This window comes from Idiotropiscis lumnitzeri, chromosome 1 (assembly GCF_059441095.1).
Source record: "Idiotropiscis lumnitzeri isolate Australia: NSW breed Sydney's pygmy pipehorse chromosome 1, RoL_Ilum_1.0, whole genome shotgun sequence".
NCBI lineage: Eukaryota > Metazoa > Chordata > Actinopteri > Syngnathiformes > Syngnathidae > Idiotropiscis > Idiotropiscis lumnitzeri.
The window spans coordinates 43,688,575-43,709,297 of record NC_142391.1 but is presented as its reverse complement, the minus strand read 5'-3'; the positions used below and the strand labels follow the sequence as shown (position 1 = coordinate 43,709,297).

At 40.5% G+C, this 20,723-nt stretch overlaps 1 protein-coding gene across 13 annotated transcripts in view; it reads right to left on the bottom strand.

Annotated features, from left to right (window-relative positions):
- The window catches only part of citb (citron rho-interacting serine/threonine kinase b), a 58,992-nt gene extending 45,245 nt beyond the window's left edge, over positions 1-13,747 (bottom strand). For 8 of the 13 annotated variants that reach the window (XM_088301910.1, XM_088301982.1, XM_088301965.1 and 5 more), the window contains exons 1-3: positions 8,416-8,666; positions 1,819-1,943; positions 40-132 (exon numbers count right to left, since the gene is read on the bottom strand). In XM_088301910.1, the coding sequence (XP_088158036.1) occupies positions 40-48 (9 nt within the window). In that variant the 5' untranslated portion in view covers positions 49-132; positions 1,819-1,943; positions 8,416-8,666. Of the gene's footprint in view, positions 1-39; positions 133-1,818; positions 1,944-8,415; positions 8,667-13,677 lie in introns of those variants that run through there. The other 5 variants (XM_088302000.1, XM_088302018.1, XM_088301929.1 and 2 more) reach the window with 4 other exon arrangements.
- Between the last annotated feature and the right edge of the window lie 6,976 nt (positions 13,748-20,723).

Genomic DNA, 20,723 nt, shown 5'->3' with positions numbered 1-20,723 from the left:
GAATAGTGTTCTCTGAAATAGAAAGCAAAGACACATTACCTGTGACATGTGTCCAGCAATTGCGACAGTTTTCTTTGGAGGTGGTCCCAAATGGGCTGTCGTAATAGACAACTTGTAGCTGTCGTCACTGTTCTGATGGAGAGAAAGATGGGACATTAAGACAAGAGATGAAACGTGGAACAAGTCATCTAAACTACAGAGGCCTGTTAGTATGTCCAGCTTTTAGGATATTTTAAAAAAACAGAGATAAAGACAATCATTTCAGTGACGTTTTTTTTTTTTTTTTTTAATCACTAGAGAACAAAAAAAAAGTGGTCTTATAAGTGCCCATGTCCAACGTCCATGTCCAACGATCTATTATATTCCTAATATGATTGGACCAACATACCATAAATTGTTGACATGATTTAAATTTGGTGTCACTATGTATGTAGACTAATTCATTTTTTAAGTAACTGGTCACTTTGTGATTGCTGCACGCCCACTCAACACGGGACGAATGACTGAGCGACTTTGCACCGGTTTCTCCACCTCAGAGTGCTCACTGAGCATCTGTGAGGTCGCCGAGTGTCACTATTGAGGTGTTTCCAACCCACCTGCCCTCCCCTACTCAGAGTGCAACATAGCTCGCCACAAGATGTTTTCCATATCAAATTAAGAAGAACAGCAACCCAATCAGACTAAAGCATATTGAATATTTTTCTTTAATAAGAAGGAGAAAACGGCCTGTTTTCAATCACAGGCATTTTTGACCAACGAAAATAGCTTGGGCATTTCCAACCTTAATCATCATGCAAAATCCACAAAAGGGCGACAAAAGTTAATTTCAATAAATGTGGCATTCGACCTTAAAGGAACTGTCAAGCCAAGATGGCCCATTTTTCACTAACAAGCTCAGTTTATATATTTTTTGATCAGGAAACTGAAATGATCATTTTATTTTTTATCCATTCATTTTGGAGAAATCAAGAAATAAGTGACCACTTAAAAAACACCTACTTTTAGTGAGGACCACAGACTCTCTCCATGTTTCGCTTTGAGTCATTGTAGGGACCCATTAAAAACTCTCCATTAGAAAGAATTGTACTTTCATTGCTTATAACGTCCAAAAATGGTGATCAATTGACACAAAAATATCATGTGGACATTCCGACCCATGACCACTTCAACATATCAAAAGGATTAACCTCTCTGTGGCTGATTTATATGAGACTAAGGAAATGTGCAAGTGAGCAGCGCTTCAAAGATGTATGCTGGGAGGACACTGGCACACTGCTTCTTTGCTAAGCACAGTGAGGACCCACGGCATAAAGCACCAGTCGAGAGATTTTCAAGAGACTGAAGTGGGAATGAGTAGACATGCAAATTTTTTTGGATGAAGATTGGCCTCAGTTTTTCGACCTACAACACGTCCAATATGAAATGTAATAGCCGAAATTGTGCATTCCAATGCGGCCACACTCGCTGAAACTTTTTGTTAGCTGAACAATAACACTCCCGAAGCGGCCCCTACTAAAAGCATATGCCGCTCCGCGATGCGCACCATTCAAGAGAGGCCCGGTGTTCGATGAGGTATCTATCTGAAATCGACGCCCACTCACGCTCACCGCCAATGGCGGCTGCAAGCGGTGTCAGACAACGCACACAACTACTTGTGAGGCAACTCCGCAACAAGAAACGCAAGCTGGACAGTAAGGCGCTAATTTTGTTGAACTAACGCCTTTTGTTTTTTACGGCCTGAAGCTAATTGTTGCTATTAGCCGTGCCTATATCCTATTGTTAGGTAGAAAAGGGAGGGTGATAGAGATTGATTCTTACCTGCTGGCTGCCTTCTGTCAGCAGTCGTATGCCTCCTGAGAGTTGACACAACTTTAGCGTAGCGAAATATAACCGGTCGGGGTTCGTGTGCACATTCTTGCTCTTGTCACTTCAGCCTCTTCAGCCTGTGTAAGTGGAGAAGAGATGCACACTATTTTTGATTTTGTGGAGGTGATCACATGAGCTCACGTTAAAGCCAAACTATTGTGCAAAACGCTTTTATCCTTTCACAGGTGTAAGTGGACAAGAGCAGAAATGTGCATTTGCATTTTTGTGGCGATCGGTCACCGTTTTAGACAACAGAACTGACAATTCAAGCAATATTTGCCTCCCTGCTGTGACATAGATGCTGAAACCGGAAAAAAATAACAAGCCGAGCTCCAAAAGGGGGCATGCATGCCAATTTGTCGTAAATCTCATAAAAAAAAAAAACTAACTTAAATCACCAGTCTTTTTTTGGGGTGGGTGGGGCATTGTAGTACCAATGTCATTTTACATACAAACCTATTGTAAATGTGCCAATGTTAAGCTCATCCAAGTGTCCCTTTAAAGCACCGGTGTCAAACTCCGGTCCTGGAGGGCTGCTTTCCTGCGTGTTTTCCATCTCTCCTGGCAGCAACACACCTGATTCAAAAGCAAAAGCATGCAGCATGCAGGAAAGCGGCCCTCCAGGACTGGAGTTTGAACCCCATGCTTTAAAGTAAAGCTTTGGCCTAAACTTTACATTGGGTGGTGCTCTAAAACACTTTTTAAGCAGTTTATTTTAAGCAAATGCAATACTGCAGATCAACATAAGACCATCACACCAACAGTGAAGCATGGTGGAAATAATTGTTTTCTTTGAGTAGAACTTGAGCCACAGTCAATGTGAAGGGAATTCTAAACAGTTCCAAATAACAAAGAATATTGCCCCTAAGTGGCCAGGCTTCCACTAGAATGAAGACTAAAATAAAGATGATTTTTAATTTTTTTAAAAAATCACTTTTCACATGATTAATATACATTGAATGCATTAAAATGTGGTACACTGTTGTATTTTGTCCATCTTGTCCTCCAAAATGAAACGATATATGCTATCTTAAAACACATTAATCATGTGCAACGATGTACACACTCAAATTAAGTAGATTCAATGGATTTTTATTTTTGAGAGAATTGCTTCACCAGAAGATTATTGACAATTTGGTGGAACCCAGCCAGAACTCAGACCTGGATCCAATAGAAAATGTGTCATTTATCTGATGAGTGGTTGTCCTGGTAATCCGACAGATTTGAAGCACTTTTACAAATGAATAGTAGGGAAATATTGCCTAGTCAAGATGAGCCTTGCTGCTAGTCTGTTACACTGAAACACTTTTTGGGCCCCTAGAATATTCCACTACAAACTTATTTTTCAATGAATAATTAATTGACTTTAATAATTTTGTAAAACAATTACATCAATTGCTTTGTTCACATTGGTTAGCGATGTTGAGTTTTCTGTAGGAGATCCTTAATGAATTGTCAAAACAAACAAGCTCCTATTTATAGCTCAGAATTGCTAGAAATAGGTTGCTGCTGGTGATATAACAGTGTTTTCCACCACCACTGGATATATTTAGCAGGATGCGTGATCGAGAGCAAGGCAGAGAAATGGTGAACAAAATATTAAAAGCACACACTCTCCACCCACTTCTCCCAACTGGAACATGCTCATCTCAGTCTTAAGCACAAAGACATTGTAGCAAAGCACTGACATGGTCGTTCTTGGTGTTACTGGCTGTTCCAAAGCCATGTATCTGTTTTTTGAGTGCATGTGTTCAGTCTTCTGTGCGCCGTCTGTGACCAGCAGGAGCTGAACAACATGCAGTCCAGAAGATCACAGTCAGCGGCCTCTGTGTCAAAAAAGACTAGATGCACTTCGACTTTTTCTGTGAATAGTTTACCACAAATGTGGCTGATTTGCCTGCTCTCAGGAATCACTTTGGGGGAGGGGTAATCAGCAACATCACAAGACGTGTGCTCAAGATTTGCGAGGTGTGTAAGAAAACATTCACCTCTGCAAAGCATTTTGACTGGGATTTTAAAAGATTCTCCTGTATCCGGCATGATTTCAGGGGCCATACTCCTCCTAAGGGGAAAATTAAAAGACCTCAATATTCCACAACACAGATGTTGGACAAGCTGAGAATCTTTGCTCTATTTCATGCAAAACGTGTTTGATGGTGTGGAGGTCCATGAGCGCTGTGTGCTTCAGCCTATGTCTATACGGACCAAGCTTTTTTTTAGATGGCCACATCCACAAACTGTTCAAATCAAGTTAGAGGCCTTGTCCAATGTTTCTTGGTAAGATGGAGAATCTCTTTGAATAATTGATAAAGATGTGTTTCTCATGATGTGACACTTTGAAGAGGAGTTGGTTGATAGTTACTCCTTGAGGATGGTTGGAACCATCATAACATTTTGGCTTTGTACTCCACATTTTAACTGGAGACCGAGGAGCATTGATCCTTTTATTTTCTTGCTTGGTTTTATGTAATATATATGCAAGTGATGTAACAACTGTGCATAAAAGGCTCCTGAAACCTAGTTTATTTATGAGATCCCATCAACAACAGCACAAAAACATTCGCCACCACCACCAATAAGGAGGTCATTTTGGTAGGTTGAATAATGTGTTGGCGTGTGAGTCAGCGATGGCGAGGAGGAGGAAAGTGGAAAAGGGTGGCATCCCAGTCTGTTGTGTGGCCCAAAACCTGCGTTGCTGTTTGGGCTTTAAAGGCAACGCTCAATCACAGGATACACCATTGTTTGCGCCGATAGTGCCCAAAGGCCGTGCCAACAGCCCCCCAGCTTAATACTCAAGTTTGAATTTCATGTCACCCTCTGCACATGCCATTTAGAAAGGGCAGATGTAAAAAGGACTTGACTCACACCTATTATAGACAAACCAATAACCATGCTAGAAATAGTATTTTGATTATGTCCAACCACAGACATACAGTATACGTTGGAAACAAAAAGCTTAGACAGCCCTAATCAAATTCCGGGTTTTTGTGATTTAAAAAAAACTGAGCAAGCTAAATCATTCCAATTTTTTTGCCTGTTAACTTGCACTACAAGCCACTGAGATAATGTGGTTGCACAAGTGTGCACACCCTATTCTAACTTGGGATGGGGCTGTGCTCAAAATTACCCAGTCACATTCAAGCTCCTGTTAACTAGGGTTTAGCACACACCTGTCAAGGTATATAGTGCCTCTGAAGAACCCCCCAAAAAGTTTGGATGTTCTAGTATGTTTTTTCTGACATTTCTTTTGATTTTTCTGCCTGATTTTTGGAATGGTTCATAATTGCCTCCAACTTTATTACTGTAATAGCCCAGTTCCAGATGAAGCAAAGCAGCCCCAAAGCAGGATGCCGCCACCACCAACCTTTTTTTAACAACATTTTGAAGGCACCAAAGTAATGCTTTTTAAGAAACCACACAACCACCGACCACCTGATGTTACAACACAGCTCTTCATGGTCATGTCTGAGCTGTCTCCATCAGGCGTGGACAAATCCGATCCTCGAGGGCCGCCATCCTGAATGTTTTTGGTGATTTCCTCCGCCAACATGCCTGAGTTAAGTGATCAGCTCTTCGACAAGCTCTGCATAAGCTTGACAACTAACCTGATCATTTCAATCAGGTGTGTTTGGAGGAGGGAAACATCTAAAATATGGAGCGGAGCAGCTCTTGAGGACCGGATTTGGACACTTCTGGTCTACCAGCACGTCAAAGACAAACAGCACTCCGTTCAGAACAAAAATGTACAGCACATATTCGAGAGAGCAAAGACAGATGGTTTGAAAGAGAAGCGATGAAGATAAAGATCCATGCGCGAGGGCTGCCCGCTGTCAGCCACCGTCTGCCTCCTGAGAGTTGACACGACTTAAGCGTAACTAAATGTCCGAAATACAACCAGTTGGGGTTTGTGTGTCATGTGTATTTGCATTTTGGTGGCGATCGATCATCGTTTTAGACAACAGAACTGACAATTTGAGCAATATTACCTCGCTTGCCTCCCTGCTGTGATGGACACAAATTACAAAAAAACTTAAATCACTACAGTGTCTTTTGGTGGGAGGGGCATTTTAGTACTGATGTCATTTTTACATGCAAACCTATTATATAAATGCTATTGTTAAGCTCATCCAAGTGTCTTAAGTGTTAAGAGGACTACCAGACCCAGGCGACTGTTCGACCTTCTCTTCTTCCGGCTAACAAGTACAAGATTCAATGGCACACACTGAAAATTGTCTTGCCAAGTAAATATTTATCCCTTTCATTTTCACTCTATTACTGACAAATGGGCTGAAGAGTGGAGCAGAAGTTTGTCAGCAACAAAAAAATATTCAAGAATAATCATTATATTTTCAATTTCTTTTTTAAGAATCAGCCAATTTACATGAAAACTTTTAGGGGCAAAATGCCACAATTTAGGAGCAGTAAGGAGGAGCTTCTAGTTTGAGATACACTTTTTTTTACTACTTCTGATTTAAATAATTAGTATTTGCTGTCATAGTTTGGTCATGTGGTCACCTTGTAACTGACATATTTTTTTCACATAAATTGATTAATTGATTTAGTAACAGGTTTGGTCTGAAACATGTGAGAAAATGGGCATAGATTTTGATTAGTGTTTCCCAAAAAGCAGATGTTTGCAAGTGTCTTATTTTGATGAAACGAATAGTTGTTTATTCATTTGATGATAAATTACTCGATTACATTTGACACCTATTGCTAAGAACAACAAAACGGCCAATATTGTCAATCGGGCGGCTTCATAACCTTCTTTAATGAGGGAATAGAGTATTGAGAAGGAGAGTCCACCCAAAAGAACTTCTATTGGCCAATTGTCAGTGCATCCTAAAGGGGAAGACAAGCCCACTTTTTTCTTTCCAATATGTTGGATGCGTCCACACTGGTCTACACACGGCAATCTGAGCAAAATCCACCCGTTTTTAGCCATCTCCGCGGCCAGCCATTTTGTCACTTCTGTCGACTAAAAATGACATAACTGTCGCTCAGGGCTCAGCTAATGACCAATCATGTGTTAGCTTCAGCAAACAGGTGAGCCATGATTGGTCGTTAGCTGAGCCCTGAGCAACTGTGATGTCAGGGGGTATTTTAGATCTTAACTCATATTCAACAAACGTAACATTAAACAGAATGCCATGTTAAAACTAGTGAAGGCGCATTGAACACATTATAGGAAACAAATTTTGGGGGTTGACTTTCCATTTAACTACGGTCGCATTCAAAAAGAGTGATAACGTTAGTGGTTTGGGTTGTGCATTTAACTTGTTGTTTTTCCACACTGGCTTGCTCAGATGGAGAGGTAAAACATTTCCATTGAGAGAATAGACAGTTGCGATTTATTCAATGGGAGTGTTGAGGTCACATGTACAGTGGGAAATGTTTTACCAGCCACTTGAAGCCTGATGAGATAAAGTACTACTATCCAATATTCGAAGATGCAATGCAGTTGTACACCACTTTAAAGTGCATATAATTTACTTTTTTTTTTTACCCCATCTCTGCGGCAATTACAAAACGAACACTATCATGAAGCAAAGCCCTCCTGTCAGATCTCAGTAGGTTGAGCAGCTGAACGTAATTACACAACCAACATAAATTCCAATGGAAAACAGGACACATGTTGGTTTCTAAAAGAAGCCCAGGAGAAAATAACACTTGAGAACATAGAATGTTCCCTTTATTTTCTCTCCAATCTACTCGCCCAATATAATCAGATTTAAAACGTCCCTCGACATTTAAGTGTGTGCAGTAGCAAATTTCTCACACACATGGAATGGAATCATCAAAATATTACACCATCACAAAAGCCTATTTGAACTAACAAAAACAGAAATTGCATGTCTGAATGTACAGTGTCATATCATTATTATATCAAATTATGAAGGAGTGCCGCTTTGTTACACGGACAATCAAAAGTAGTCATTCTTATTGAAAAGGTCCTGTCATTTGTGATCGTGCTGAATAAGTATCAGACAAGCTGCAAGCTATCTCTCCACTACCCTTTGCAATCCCGCTGTTACCATAGAGATACTTTTCTCCGACCACAGTCTCCAGCTTGTCACTGATTCCTTCAGACTTTTTTAGCCTAACTGAATAAGTGAACGTAATTACTTATTTGCAATCTTCCCATGTGATGGGCAGAGTCCATATTGACTTCATATTAAAACTTCTGCAATCTTGTCATTGATGGATGTAATGTGTGATTGAACTGACAGAGCAGAGCCAACGCCGGGAGTGACTGCGATCTGTGTAAGTGTACGCAACAGTAAGCTGAGCAGTGAGCGAAGAAGCAAACCAAGACAGAGTCGTGACCAAAAGGCACTCTTCGCACTCTTCAAAACAACAAAGCTGCTGCAGAAGGCTGCTGCAACAACACTATGTGATCATCACAACGGTGGTGTCAGTTAAACAATCCGCTCGGCAATGGAAACAGCAATGCTGGGATGGTAAACGAGACAACACTCTGCAGCTTAATTCAATGATCCGATTCTGCTTTTGAGCTGTCCAGTTTAAGTCAAACAGCACGGCACTTACTCGGACTGCTGCAGCTGAAACCTTTTCCCTGGTGCTCCTTAAACACGGTACCTCCTCATCCGGTACACCCGTTCATGAGGGATCTCTGTAAGAAGGCACCAGCTAGACTGAGAGCTTCGCTGGTTCATCAAATTTGTGGCTGACATCCTCACTGAGGAAAGAGAAGAGAGGAGAGAGTGAGCGTGATCGCTGAGTGCTGCTTACAGAGAGATAGAGCGCAGGAGAGGGGGATGGCATTGTGGAGAAATGCAGTCGAGCCGTGATCACACACAGGCGGCTCTCCCTCTCTCTCCTGTGTCACTGGTATAAGCCTTTACCACCGCCCACCTCTCCTTGTCAAACTATTTGGTTGCTCTGCACGCTGCAGCAGCTGTCACTAATCACATTCATGGATGCAGCTTTAAATGCTGAGCCAAGAGCAAGCTAACAGTTGCGGCAAACTAATGTGCGATGTAAAAATTGATTGCAGTATGCTAATGGTAGGAGTGAAGTGCTGATAATTTACTTTGTGCATCTGTAATTTAAAGTAGCTTCTAATACTGTACATTTAGATATAGTTCGTTTGTGACTGCCCCAAGTGGAGGAGATCAAGTATCTTGGGGTCTTGTTCACGAGTGAGGGGATGATGAAGCGTGAAATCGTCCAGGGGAAGGTCCTCCCCAGGTTAGTCCTCGCCTGGATAGTTGATTCCCGTCTGGTCCCCAAGACTGGCACGCCAAGGGTGACCTTGGCCGGCGGGCAGTCTCTCCGTCTTTCTCCCCGCTGGCATTCCTCTGTAATCTGGTCGGTGTGCGTGTGTGCGTGTGTATGTGCAAGTGTATATGCCGGTGTATGTATGTGTCTGCGTATGTGCAAGTGTGTATGTGTGTGTGCTCCGATCTCCAATTGTTAAATCTTTCGGAATGTGTTTTTCTTTTGATAGCGTCTGTGTGAGTCCTCCAGTGCCCAATTTGGTATGTTTGCCTCTCTACAGCCAATGTGGAGAATGTGCTTTGTCCATGAAGTGCTGATGGGATTAGCTCCCAGATCCTCAAATCCTGTGCAGACCAGCTGTGTGGAATCGTCCAGAACATGTTCAACCTGAGCCTGAAGCTGGGCAGAGTCCCCCAGCTGTGGAAAACATCCTGCCTGGTTCCGGTTCCAAAGACACCCCATCCGAACGAGCTCAACAACTTCAGACCAGTGGCGCTGACGTCTCATCTGATGAAGACCCTGGAGAGACTGGTCCTCGTCCATCTGCGCCCCCTGGTCAGCTCCTCAATGGACCCACTCCAGTTCGCATACCAGCCTGGCATCAGTGTGGATGATGCCATCATCTACCTGCTCCACACTTCACTCTCCCACCTGGAGAAGGCGGGGGGCACGGTGAGGATCATGTTCTTTGATTTCTCAAGTGCTTTCAACACCATCCAGCCCGCCTTATTGGGAGACAAGCTGGAGCAGGCGGGAGTGGCCCACCACCTCATCACATGGATCCACGACTACCTCACAAACCGGCCACAGTACGTGAGGACACAGGACTGTGTGTCTGACGTGCTCCTCTGCAGCACGGGAGCGCCGCAGGGAACTGTTCTGGCTCCTTTCCTGTTCACCCTCTACACCTCGGACTACAAATACAATTCCACAACCTGTCACCTGCAGAAGTTCTCTGATGACTCTGCGATTGTCGGCCTCATCACTGACGGTGACGATCGGGAGTACAGAGGGGTTACGCAGGGGTTCGTGGACTGGTGTCAGCAGAACCGCCTCCAAATCAACGCTGGGAAATCCAAAGAGCTGGTGGTGGATTTCCGCAAGCGTCGGCACTCTCCACCTGCACCAGTGAATATCCAGGGAACAGACGTTGAGAGGGTCTCAACTTACAAGTACCTGGGTGTTCATCTGAACAATAAACTGGACTGGAGCGACAACACAGACGCTCTCTATAGGAAGGGTCAGAGCAGACTCTTCCTACTCAGGCGGCTGAGGTCCTTTGGCGTTCGGGGAACACTCCTCAGGACCTTCTATGACTCGGGGGTTTCATCAGTCATCTTCTATGGCGTGGTCTCCTGGGCAGGAGGCATCTCGGGCCGAGACAAAAAGAGACTGGACAAACTGGTGAGGAGGGCCAGCTCTGTCCTGGGCTGCTCCCTGGACTCTGTGGACTCAGTGGGGGGCAGGAGGATGACGGCAAAACTGTCATCAATGCTGGACAACCCAGCCCACCCACTCAATGACACTCTGAGAACACTCCACAGCTCCTTCAGTGATAGACTGTTACTGTACTGGCCTCACAGAACCTTTCTGCTAAACCAGTTAGTTAAACACCTCCACACAATCAGTCACTGACGCCAGGATGGGTTTAGACCTTCTCTTTATATGGCAGGTGTGAAACTGAAACAAATACATCACAGCAATAAATAAAATGGCGGCACAGTCAGCAATGCAAATAGTTCACATCCTAATTTGCGATTTACTAACTCTACTAAATAACATCAATCAATGGTTAAATATTTGGAAAACACTTACAGGGAATGCCGTTTTATGGACTTAAGCGTCAGACACAACCTAACTGCTACTTGGCTTCGTGTATAACAGACTTTGTGAGAGCTGCAAGCGCTTGTTCTCGCGCTGACTTTTGACACTCTCTTAAAGGGACAGTGCACCACCAAACTGGGACTTAAAGGGGAATGGCATGCAACAGTCTCTTAACTATAAACAATTGAAAAAATAATAACGGCCAAAACAGTTACACCCTCGCTGTACCAAAGAGAGATTTCGCCGCTCCTTCCTGCCGACTGCTGTCAGACTTTTTAACAAGAACTTTGGGTCAGGCCTACAAACGGGAGGGCATTAGTGCAATTGTGCAGTCCTAGGATGCAATATACACTACTACTGTACTTTCAGCCAATGGTGTACTTAAATATTGACCAATGATGTATTTTGTTTACCATTACAGTATTCTTATTACAGTACTTCTATCACTGCAGTATTTCTACCATTGCAGGACGTTCACTATTACAGTACTTTTATAATTGCAGTACTTTTATCATTGCAGTATTTCCCATCATTGCGGTACTTTTACTATTACAGTACTTTTATCATGGCAGTATTTTTCTATCGTTGCAGTACTTTTACTATTTCAGTACTTTTACCTTTGCAGTATATTTTATCATTGCAGTACTTTCTATCATTGCAGTACTTTTCTATCATTTCAGTACTCTTACCATTACAGTACTTTTATCATTGCAATATTTTTATCATTGCAGTATTTTCAATTCAGTAGTTTTTATCATTACAGCGTTTCCCCCTCTGTATAATGGACAGGCATTAGGAGTGTTTCCTTACACTTAGATACGTTTATACTGTGTATATTTGCATGCTTTTTATGAATGTCTGCTGCTAATGTTATACATTAACGGCTACATTACGCCGCCGACTCTGTGTGATCTATATCTTTGCTGCTGTAACACCTCAAATTTCCCCATTGTGGGACTAATAAAGGACATCTTTATCTTTATGTGAGGGCAGCTCATGGAAATGCTATGTGTGCAAATCTGTTCTCACTACTGAGAATTTCAATAAAGTTCACACATTTAAACTAACTAATATAAATTTAGCATATGAGAATAATATAATAAATCAGTAAACATCAGGCCTACAATCCCAGTCATTCTTGTGACCAGTGCTTCTAGTTTCATTTGGTAAATGCTTCTTGTTTCATCCATGTTTAAAATATTCAGTAAATATGAACCTGCTAACTTTAATAATCAACATTCTGTCCCGTATGTGTTTAAAATAATGCCAGTAATCGTAATACAATCCTTCATCTTGATCTGCCTTTGTTGTTTCTGGTTTAGTATTATTTTCATGTTTTTTTCTTATGTTTGTTGCGTTTCGTCATGTTCACTGTGTCCACCTGTGTTTGTCTAACCAAGCCCCAGTGATAACCAATCAGGTCCTTCGAACGCTTTGTGTCTTGTCCAGGTGCTCCTCGTTGTCTTGTTAATTTGTTTGTATTTTAGTTTACTTTCAGTTCTTGTCCATGCATTGTCACTGTCGAAGATCATGTCCACGTCAGTTGTCCTGCCCGTCTCGCCTTTTCCAGTTAAGTTCTTGTGTTACGTTGCTCCCTGTTGTTTTGTACTTTGACATTTTATTTATTCCTTGTTTGCTTTTTAGTTTGTCAATTAAATACCATCTAAGTTTCCCTTGCCTCGCTTCCCTGTGTTTGGGTCTTCCTCCCACTCAACCTCCACCAAAACCTGACAAATGTACACATTTTTTGTCAGGTTCACACAGCTCATCCCTATCACATTTATTTTCAAAAATTCTAAATAAAATCCCTAATTAATATTTTGGTGGGTTTTTTTCCCTTTTAATTTGTATACGATGTGCGTATTTTCAAAATAAATCCATATCATTCCACATGACTCCATATATTTCAGTATTGTTGCATACTGTATTATTCCACATGAATCCATATTATCATTCCACATCATTTTATATAAATGTTATTCATGTCATATCTTTTGATAGAATTCCACATTTCTATACTTTTGATTGAGCATTCACACATAATTTATCCAGAAATTGCAGTATAGAGCTGTCCCGATCCAATCATCGACATGATTGGAAATGCAACCACGAGAAGCGGCTTAGATAATGGTTGGATGAAATTTAGTAAGTGAAATATATCAAATACTTTAGTTCTTTATTTGATTTGAACCACTGCTTATTAACAGACACATCAAAAAAGTATCATCTTCGGATAGACTTAATCAAAAATAATAGTGATTAAAAAAAAAGAGAGATAATTGAGAGTTTTGAGTACGGTCTTCTTTTTCTTCATTACATTTCACTGTAGAGGTATTGATCGGGACTTTGTATTGGCATATACTCAAAATCAAGTGACTTGTACTCGACTAATCAAAATAATAATAAGCAAATATTAAAATTAAGAGAGAAGAAGAAGAATAGGGATGTCCCAATCACATTTTTTACACTCGAGATGCTATATTCATAAAGACACAATTTTTACACAAACATCGGCTAAAACATTACGCACTTTGTTTGTGGATATGATTGTGCCTGTATCATATGGATCCCATATCATGTGTGTCGGTGTAGATAATATTAATTACATATACCCCGAGTTTTAACAATGGGTGTCCTTGAGACAAAAAGAACAACTACTGTGTGTGTGTGCGCGTGTGTGGAAAATGACACAAAGCCCCCTTTGAAATGCCCAAGATTCTTAATAATCTGCAAACATGGATTTACTGATGCTGTCTTCCGTTGCACCATTCGTGCCTCTCCTCTTGCTTGGTGCCTTGTCGTTGCTAGTTATGGTTTCGTTCTCCATCTAGAAAAAAAAAAAAAAAAAAAGTAAAATAACATAATCCATCTTCCAAATGAGACATGATGTTGACTGCTGTGCAAAGGACCAGTGCATTGTTTTAATTATGACATAATTGACACATTTGCACATGATAAACAGTCGTATTTCCCTCTGAATGATTTTGAAAAGAAAAATCAAATATCATAAAGCTAAATTTTCAAATAATTATCTGCAAAAATGTTAAAGTTTTTTGCTGTATTCACATTAGTTCATTCCACCACACAAATTGCATCTTGCTGATATTGGAGATTCTGTGTGAAGGCGGAACCATTGTTTTACATGTTCAAGGCCCGACATTAACAGTGGCCCGACATCGCCACATTTTTGGTGCACTCTGAATATCGAATCCATCCATCGTCCTAATCGAATGGCAAATTTGAGTAAAGCTCAGAGTTTCTCAACAGTCTGAGTGAACCACTGAGTGGTTATAGCATTTCCGTATATACCCATAGTAGAGCGATTTGAAACTCAAGTGAGGTATTTATCTGGTCATTAGTTGAAAACAGTTGAACTAATAAATGTCGGTGTAGCTTCAAACTGACAAAAGAGAACCCCGGACTGATGATGACCCGAGCATGGGCAGTGTGGCCATCGGGATGATGTGAATTTTCCCGAACAGCCAGTGTACTTACGGTGTTCTGAAATTCCTTCCTACCCAGTGATTTCCTGGGAAGTTTGGTGCTTTTCGTCCTACCTGTCGTTTGTTCGATTAAACGTGGGGAGCACATATCGCCAGTAAAAATTGTTTGTAAACATATCCATGCATATACATATATAAATTAAACTGTTAGGACGTCCTACCTGCCTGCGTCTACGTGTATTTTACTAAAAGATTTTTTTTAATTATACCTATATGCATGTAAATAAGACGATCTGAAAGCACACCGTAGTACTTTGCTGACAAATTAGCCTCTGGTAGGAAGTTCCGCATGGGAAGGACATTTTGACAGATCAGGCTGTCAAACAGCCGATTCGTACGGGTAGAACATTTTGCCAGAACAACGGGTCAGTCCATGCTAACACGCTCAGAGTGTATTTCCTAACACACTCTAAGTTACACACATCAAACTTCATTTGGATGTCCACCAAAGCAATGCATTGAAGGATTGTATTATGTTAGTGTATGTCAATGCCAATCATTGACAGGTTCATATTTGCTGCATAAATTAATTAGTTTAAATGTGTTGAATTCCATAGACTGGTCATGGCTTGCACCAAACACACACACTGTGTGTATATCCAAGTGACAACACTTCATACTTTTCTACACCGATAAAGCACATCTGACACAGACACAGGAGAGCCAAAGAAAAAATAAATTTGACACAAGGCTGGCACAACGGGGGTCGCAAAGCCCCAATCGCGGCACCCACACATCTAAACAACAATTTGGCCTGGACACCCATACCACACCAAAGATAACATTGCAGAATGCCAGAAGACGGGGACGTGAGACGGAGGATGAGAGGAAGAACGATTTTAACCGACAGTTCATAGGATAGAAAAAAAAAATGTCTATTGCGAGGGACCCTATATATTGTGGAGGGCTACATTTTAGGAGCATCATTTTTCTAACTGCATTCACGTTGGATGCGGGTCCTCGCAAGGATAAGAAAAGTAGCCCAGATATCTGACTTGTACTAGTTCCTAAACTCCAGAGGATTGAAGAGACGGATTATCGGAACAAATTTGGATCAGTGCTGAGTCTTTATTTGAAAATTTCCTTTTTGTATACAAAAATGAACACACATTTAGTACATTTAGTTAATTAAGGGTGTATTCCTAGTCATTTGCATTTGCCTGGTGACTAAATTCCAATAGGCTGGATGGATGGTTGCTTACATCCAAATAGTTACCTGACTTACAAAGCCACATCCACAAACGAATTATCAAGAGTTTAACAAACAGCCATTATATGATAAAACGTTCATGGTCATGCTTGACTCACTCCCTTAGCTGCCCACTGCTACAATTCAACATGTGGTCATCCCAGCTGTCATTTACTGCGCACAAGCTATTTTGTTAAGAAATGACCGGCTTTTATTTCTGGTGGCATTGTTATTAGTGTAGCAGGATATACAGTAAAAAACACGGTGTGAAGGCAAAGAGGTTGACGCACTTTCTCATGGAAATGATTTAAAAATTATTGGCCAGCTTGTTTTCTCATATTTTGGTATCATATTATATGAGGAATGACTAAATATCTTCCACAGTTGAGGAAAAACAGTAGGAGATCATGGACTCATTATAAGGTGATGATCGGTCAAAATGTTGGGTCAAGGGAAAGTTAAGTTTACAATAATATGTTCGATCGGCCCCACTAGTCTCAATAGGGCATTCTGATTAATATTGCGTTTATGCAATATGAATGAAATCCACCTGCTTGTATCCATCTGAATTAGACAGCAAGTGCCAGTACATTTTGACTTGGACTGGCACTTGCTGTCAACTGAAAATGACTTCATACTGCCTAAGGTTTCAGCCAACGACCGTCACGTTTCCGTGAATTTTTTTGTTTCATTCATGTTTCATAAATGCAGTATCAATCAGAACACAGTGTTTAGGCTAGTGGAGCCGCGATCATACAAATAAAGGCAGACACATGCACAGAAAGACAAGAGCAAACATTGATGAGAATGTTTTTTTGTTGTTGTTGTTTTTTTTTTGTTTTGTTTTTTTGCAGGGATCTGCATTCATGTCTACATTTTTAAATTTGAATAATAACAATAATAATGACCCTCTCTGTCATCATAATTAATTCCCCTCTAAAGTGTTTTAATTTTTGATGGCCATTTAATTGAACTCCAGTGAGAATTCTGCCCCTCACTTATCTGAGGTGTGCCCCACAACCCCCCCACCCCCTTCCCACTCCTCCACTTTGTTCCCACACAGGCGTCACACCCGCTAAAACCTGCTTGACTTTTCAAACAAAGGGCAACCAAGCATTACACATTGCCTAAACGTTTTGTACTAATAAAATGAGTGACTTCAAAACCTTGTCCAGTGATTTACTGAGGTTGTTTGCTGAGACATGTTTAATGAAGAGAGACTGGGAGAAGAAATATAACAGCTTCAGCAGCAGATGGACAGACGGACAGAAAATTCTATGACAGTTATCCTGTTGACTGTTATCCAAATGAGACAACTTAAGTATTTATTTTAATTTAAAATCTTTATTTTGAAAAAAAAAAAGATGACCACAAATATTTTGCAGTAGAATGTCAAGTAGCTCTCAGAATTCAATTTGTATCAATGTCCTACTACTCCTCCTCTTAAAAAGGTTTGAGTCCTTGAGTGACTCGTTTAGCAGAGTTAAGGTGAAAATGTCATCCTGATATATATTCACTGAAAATCGCATCATGTGGTGAGCTGGAAGATTGTTTTTATTTTAGCAATTAATGTTTTCCATTTTGGCAAAAAATAAACAAAATTGCTACACATTGTATTTCTGTTTTTTAGTAAGCGTCCCAACAAGATTGCGTAATATACCAAAGACATTCATAAGGAAACACTGCCACCCAGTGGCAAGATTCTGTCTATCTGCATGTTGGTTCTAAAAATAATTGTGATTTGTTGGCCTGCCATTGAAGTTCGTTGAGGCTTTGTCATACAATCGATTAAAAAATGGAATTGTGTTTAATGAATTTAAGGGGCGGACAATTAGATAAGCATGGAGCACTCAGCGCTCGGAAATGATCATGGTGCTCAATAGGTCAGTCAATCAGTCACACAAGTGATTGTGAAAAAAATATTTTCATATTGCAGACAAGCTAGCAGACATCAAGCTGCTTAGGCAATTCGTGGGAAATACTGTGAGCATTTTTTTTTTCTTAATGCTCACCAAAACTGACCAAAATATTTGAAACAAATTCCTGTATTTTATCGCGTTGACAGACCTTTTAAACTATATACAGTGTAAAAGAAAATGGTGTGTTGAATTTACTCAACTTTATTTCGTCAGGTGGTTGCAAATAACTAACATCCTCTGGATCCAGATCATTCTTTTCAATTTGTGTATAGTCGGCTTTAAAAAAAGTATCAAGATCCAGATGATTAGATTTCATGCAACCACTAAACTTTTTTTCAGTGTATTGTATCTTACCACTATAATGGCAATTTTCTTTCGGAAGGCAGTGCATGTAATAGCTTGCTGTTCCAAAGTGGGAGCGACAGTCCAGATGTAATCTGTCAGCGTACAGAGGTACAAGAAAAAATATCTGAACTGGAATGCAATTATAGTACCTGGATTTATGCTTAAAGGTTTGATCGGAATTTTGTAACCCACAGTACGAGACGAAAACATTTTAATGATACCTCACCAGCAATTACCCGTATATGTTTCCATGTTCCACAGTGCCGGGTGAATAATGTATGGAAACGTTATTTTAAAGAAGCGCTTGGCGCGCCTTTGGCAGCAATAACCTCAACCAAACATTTCCTCAAGTGACAGACCTGTTTAACAACCAGCAGTAAATTATGGACAATTCTTATTTAAAATATTTTTGTGTGTGATAATATTGTTCTTGGGAAGTCAGGTATGGATTGTTTTCTCAACACAGCATCGACCAAAATTCAGCTTTCAAATAGCAAACTGTCCAGGCACTGATGTAGAAAGCAGTTAGTAAACAGCATTTAGTAGTATTTGTTTAAGCAGGCTGTTTTTGTCGATTGTTGTGACTGAGATGATCAGATACATTTCACGACTAATTGGCGCAGAACCACAGGTAATTCCAAAGAGTTCACAACCTTTTTCTTGAAACAGTATGTAGTTTATTTGTTTGCCGTATTTACTGTTGCTATACAGTAGATCAGTTAGGGCTGAAATGCAATTTATGTTTTTGTTGACGTTTCTCTCCTTTATTTTAATCTACATAACACATGAAGCATTAAACTAATGAGGATAATGTGTGCGTCGGATGAGCTCAGAGGAAATCACCCATTATGTGTCTATCCCCCCAGGAGACCAGCAGGCAGTGACCCACTTCTTTTGTGTGATCATCATCAGCTCAGGAGGCTTTGTTTGTAATCATTCATCAGTGCCCACCCGCCACATTCTGACCTCATCCCTACCCCTTCATCCTTCACACGTTGCCATATCGGAATGAACCATCAGTACTTTTTTCCCCCAAATTTCTGTCAATTAATTTAGCAGCCTTTTTCTAACCTATAACAGCCTTTTTATAACCTATAACTCACTGACTTTTATTATCCTGTGGTTATTCTTGTATTCGTCATCAAACCACAACATCGACTACTACCTTTTAAAAGTATTGGAACAGTTTGTTTTTGCTGTAGGCTGAAATCATTTGTTTGACAGAAAGTTTCTTTGCGATTTTCTTCAATAAAACATAAAAAATAAATAGAAACAGTGGGCGAGGAGAATACATCAAGTGGATGTTGAAAACAGTGTAGCTATCAAGAGAAAAATCACAAGATTGCGTTGTGGCACAGGAAGACATTTTCTCACAGGTATGTATACATTTTTTGGTTAGGTTATTTGAGTAAAACATAAAGGTCATGCTGCTCTAACACAGCTGTATTTTACCATCAAATGTGCACATCTACCGGTGGTATTGAACCTTTTTTGTGCCAGGGAACGTTTCATGGTACAAATTTTCACCCGTATGCAGGGTGAGTGGGGCCATGGCACTGACAAATCTTTTGTGTGTGCTTTTGTCTTGCACAGCAGTTTTCATTCAATGCTTTCTCACCTATATGCTAGGGCTTTTTCCTACCCAGTTTTTGATCTAATTCCATATTTGTGGGTGAACAAGCCCACGCTTGGTGAATAATGCATCACCATGATAAGAGTTGACATTGAATGATCAAAATACGATGTCGCTATACTTGGCTGCAAGAAAACGCCAAGATATAGCATACTTTCAATAAGAGCAAATCTGCTTTTTCCATATGTAAAATGAAGAATACAGATCTAATCAGAATAAGCTAAATTACCTCATCAAATATTAATGAGAAATGCAGCTGTCTCATCTGTCAGGTGTTTTGGAGCAATAGTAATATTTTGAAAAAGGGTAACCTGGCCACTTCCAACGCAAATTACCTTGATCTTGAAAAAGGCCATCCATACAACTAAAATTATCCAGTGAACCCCATAGAAGGACAAAGATAAAAACACAAAAAAAGGAGTGCGGTGGAATCTTTTACGACGGAATGCTGTCCGGAATTGACATGCATTTGTAAAGAAAATAGAGTTTGGAGGTGAAAAATGTATGGTAAGAATTGTGTAGTGTTTCTCCCATCAGTCTCCTTTTTAGCAGGGAAAATGTGTGTTCTATTGGGTTTAAGGACGAGATCAGTTGGAAACCTTCCACTTCTAGTACCTGATGAACTCTTTTGTTGCTTTGGAAAAGTGTTTTGAGTCTGTCACGTTTTGTTCAATGCCACTGCACACTAATTATTATTAACTCGCCCTTACATTGGTCGTAGTTACATAGTTCCTTCCTCACTGTATCCAGCTCACCGCAATCCCTAAGGAAACAAGAAAAAAAACAGATGAGAGCCAGCGAACAGCATCAAACCCCAAACAATTCAGACAGTTCATGACAGAGAAGATAAAGGTTCACCCAAACCAGTAAAACTATTCTTGCAATCGATATGTGTTGGTCAAAAGATAATACACGAAGAAGTGTGTTTTAAGAGGAGAAATAGCCAGCCGGATGTGACGTTGTGGTGAGATGCCCCCCCCTTTTTTTTTTTTTTTTTTATAACCCCAATGTAATTAAGCTGAATACTTAATAACTTTATACAAATTTCTAGAGATATATTTGTTTTATTATGTATTTTCAAAATACCTTTTCCTTGCTGTTATGGCGGACTGCAGCCACACTCATGTCCGCCTCGTGCTCATTAGCGGAGGTCACACTCAGCTGAAAGAGAAGCATCAAAATATGGCGCTATCATTGTCAGC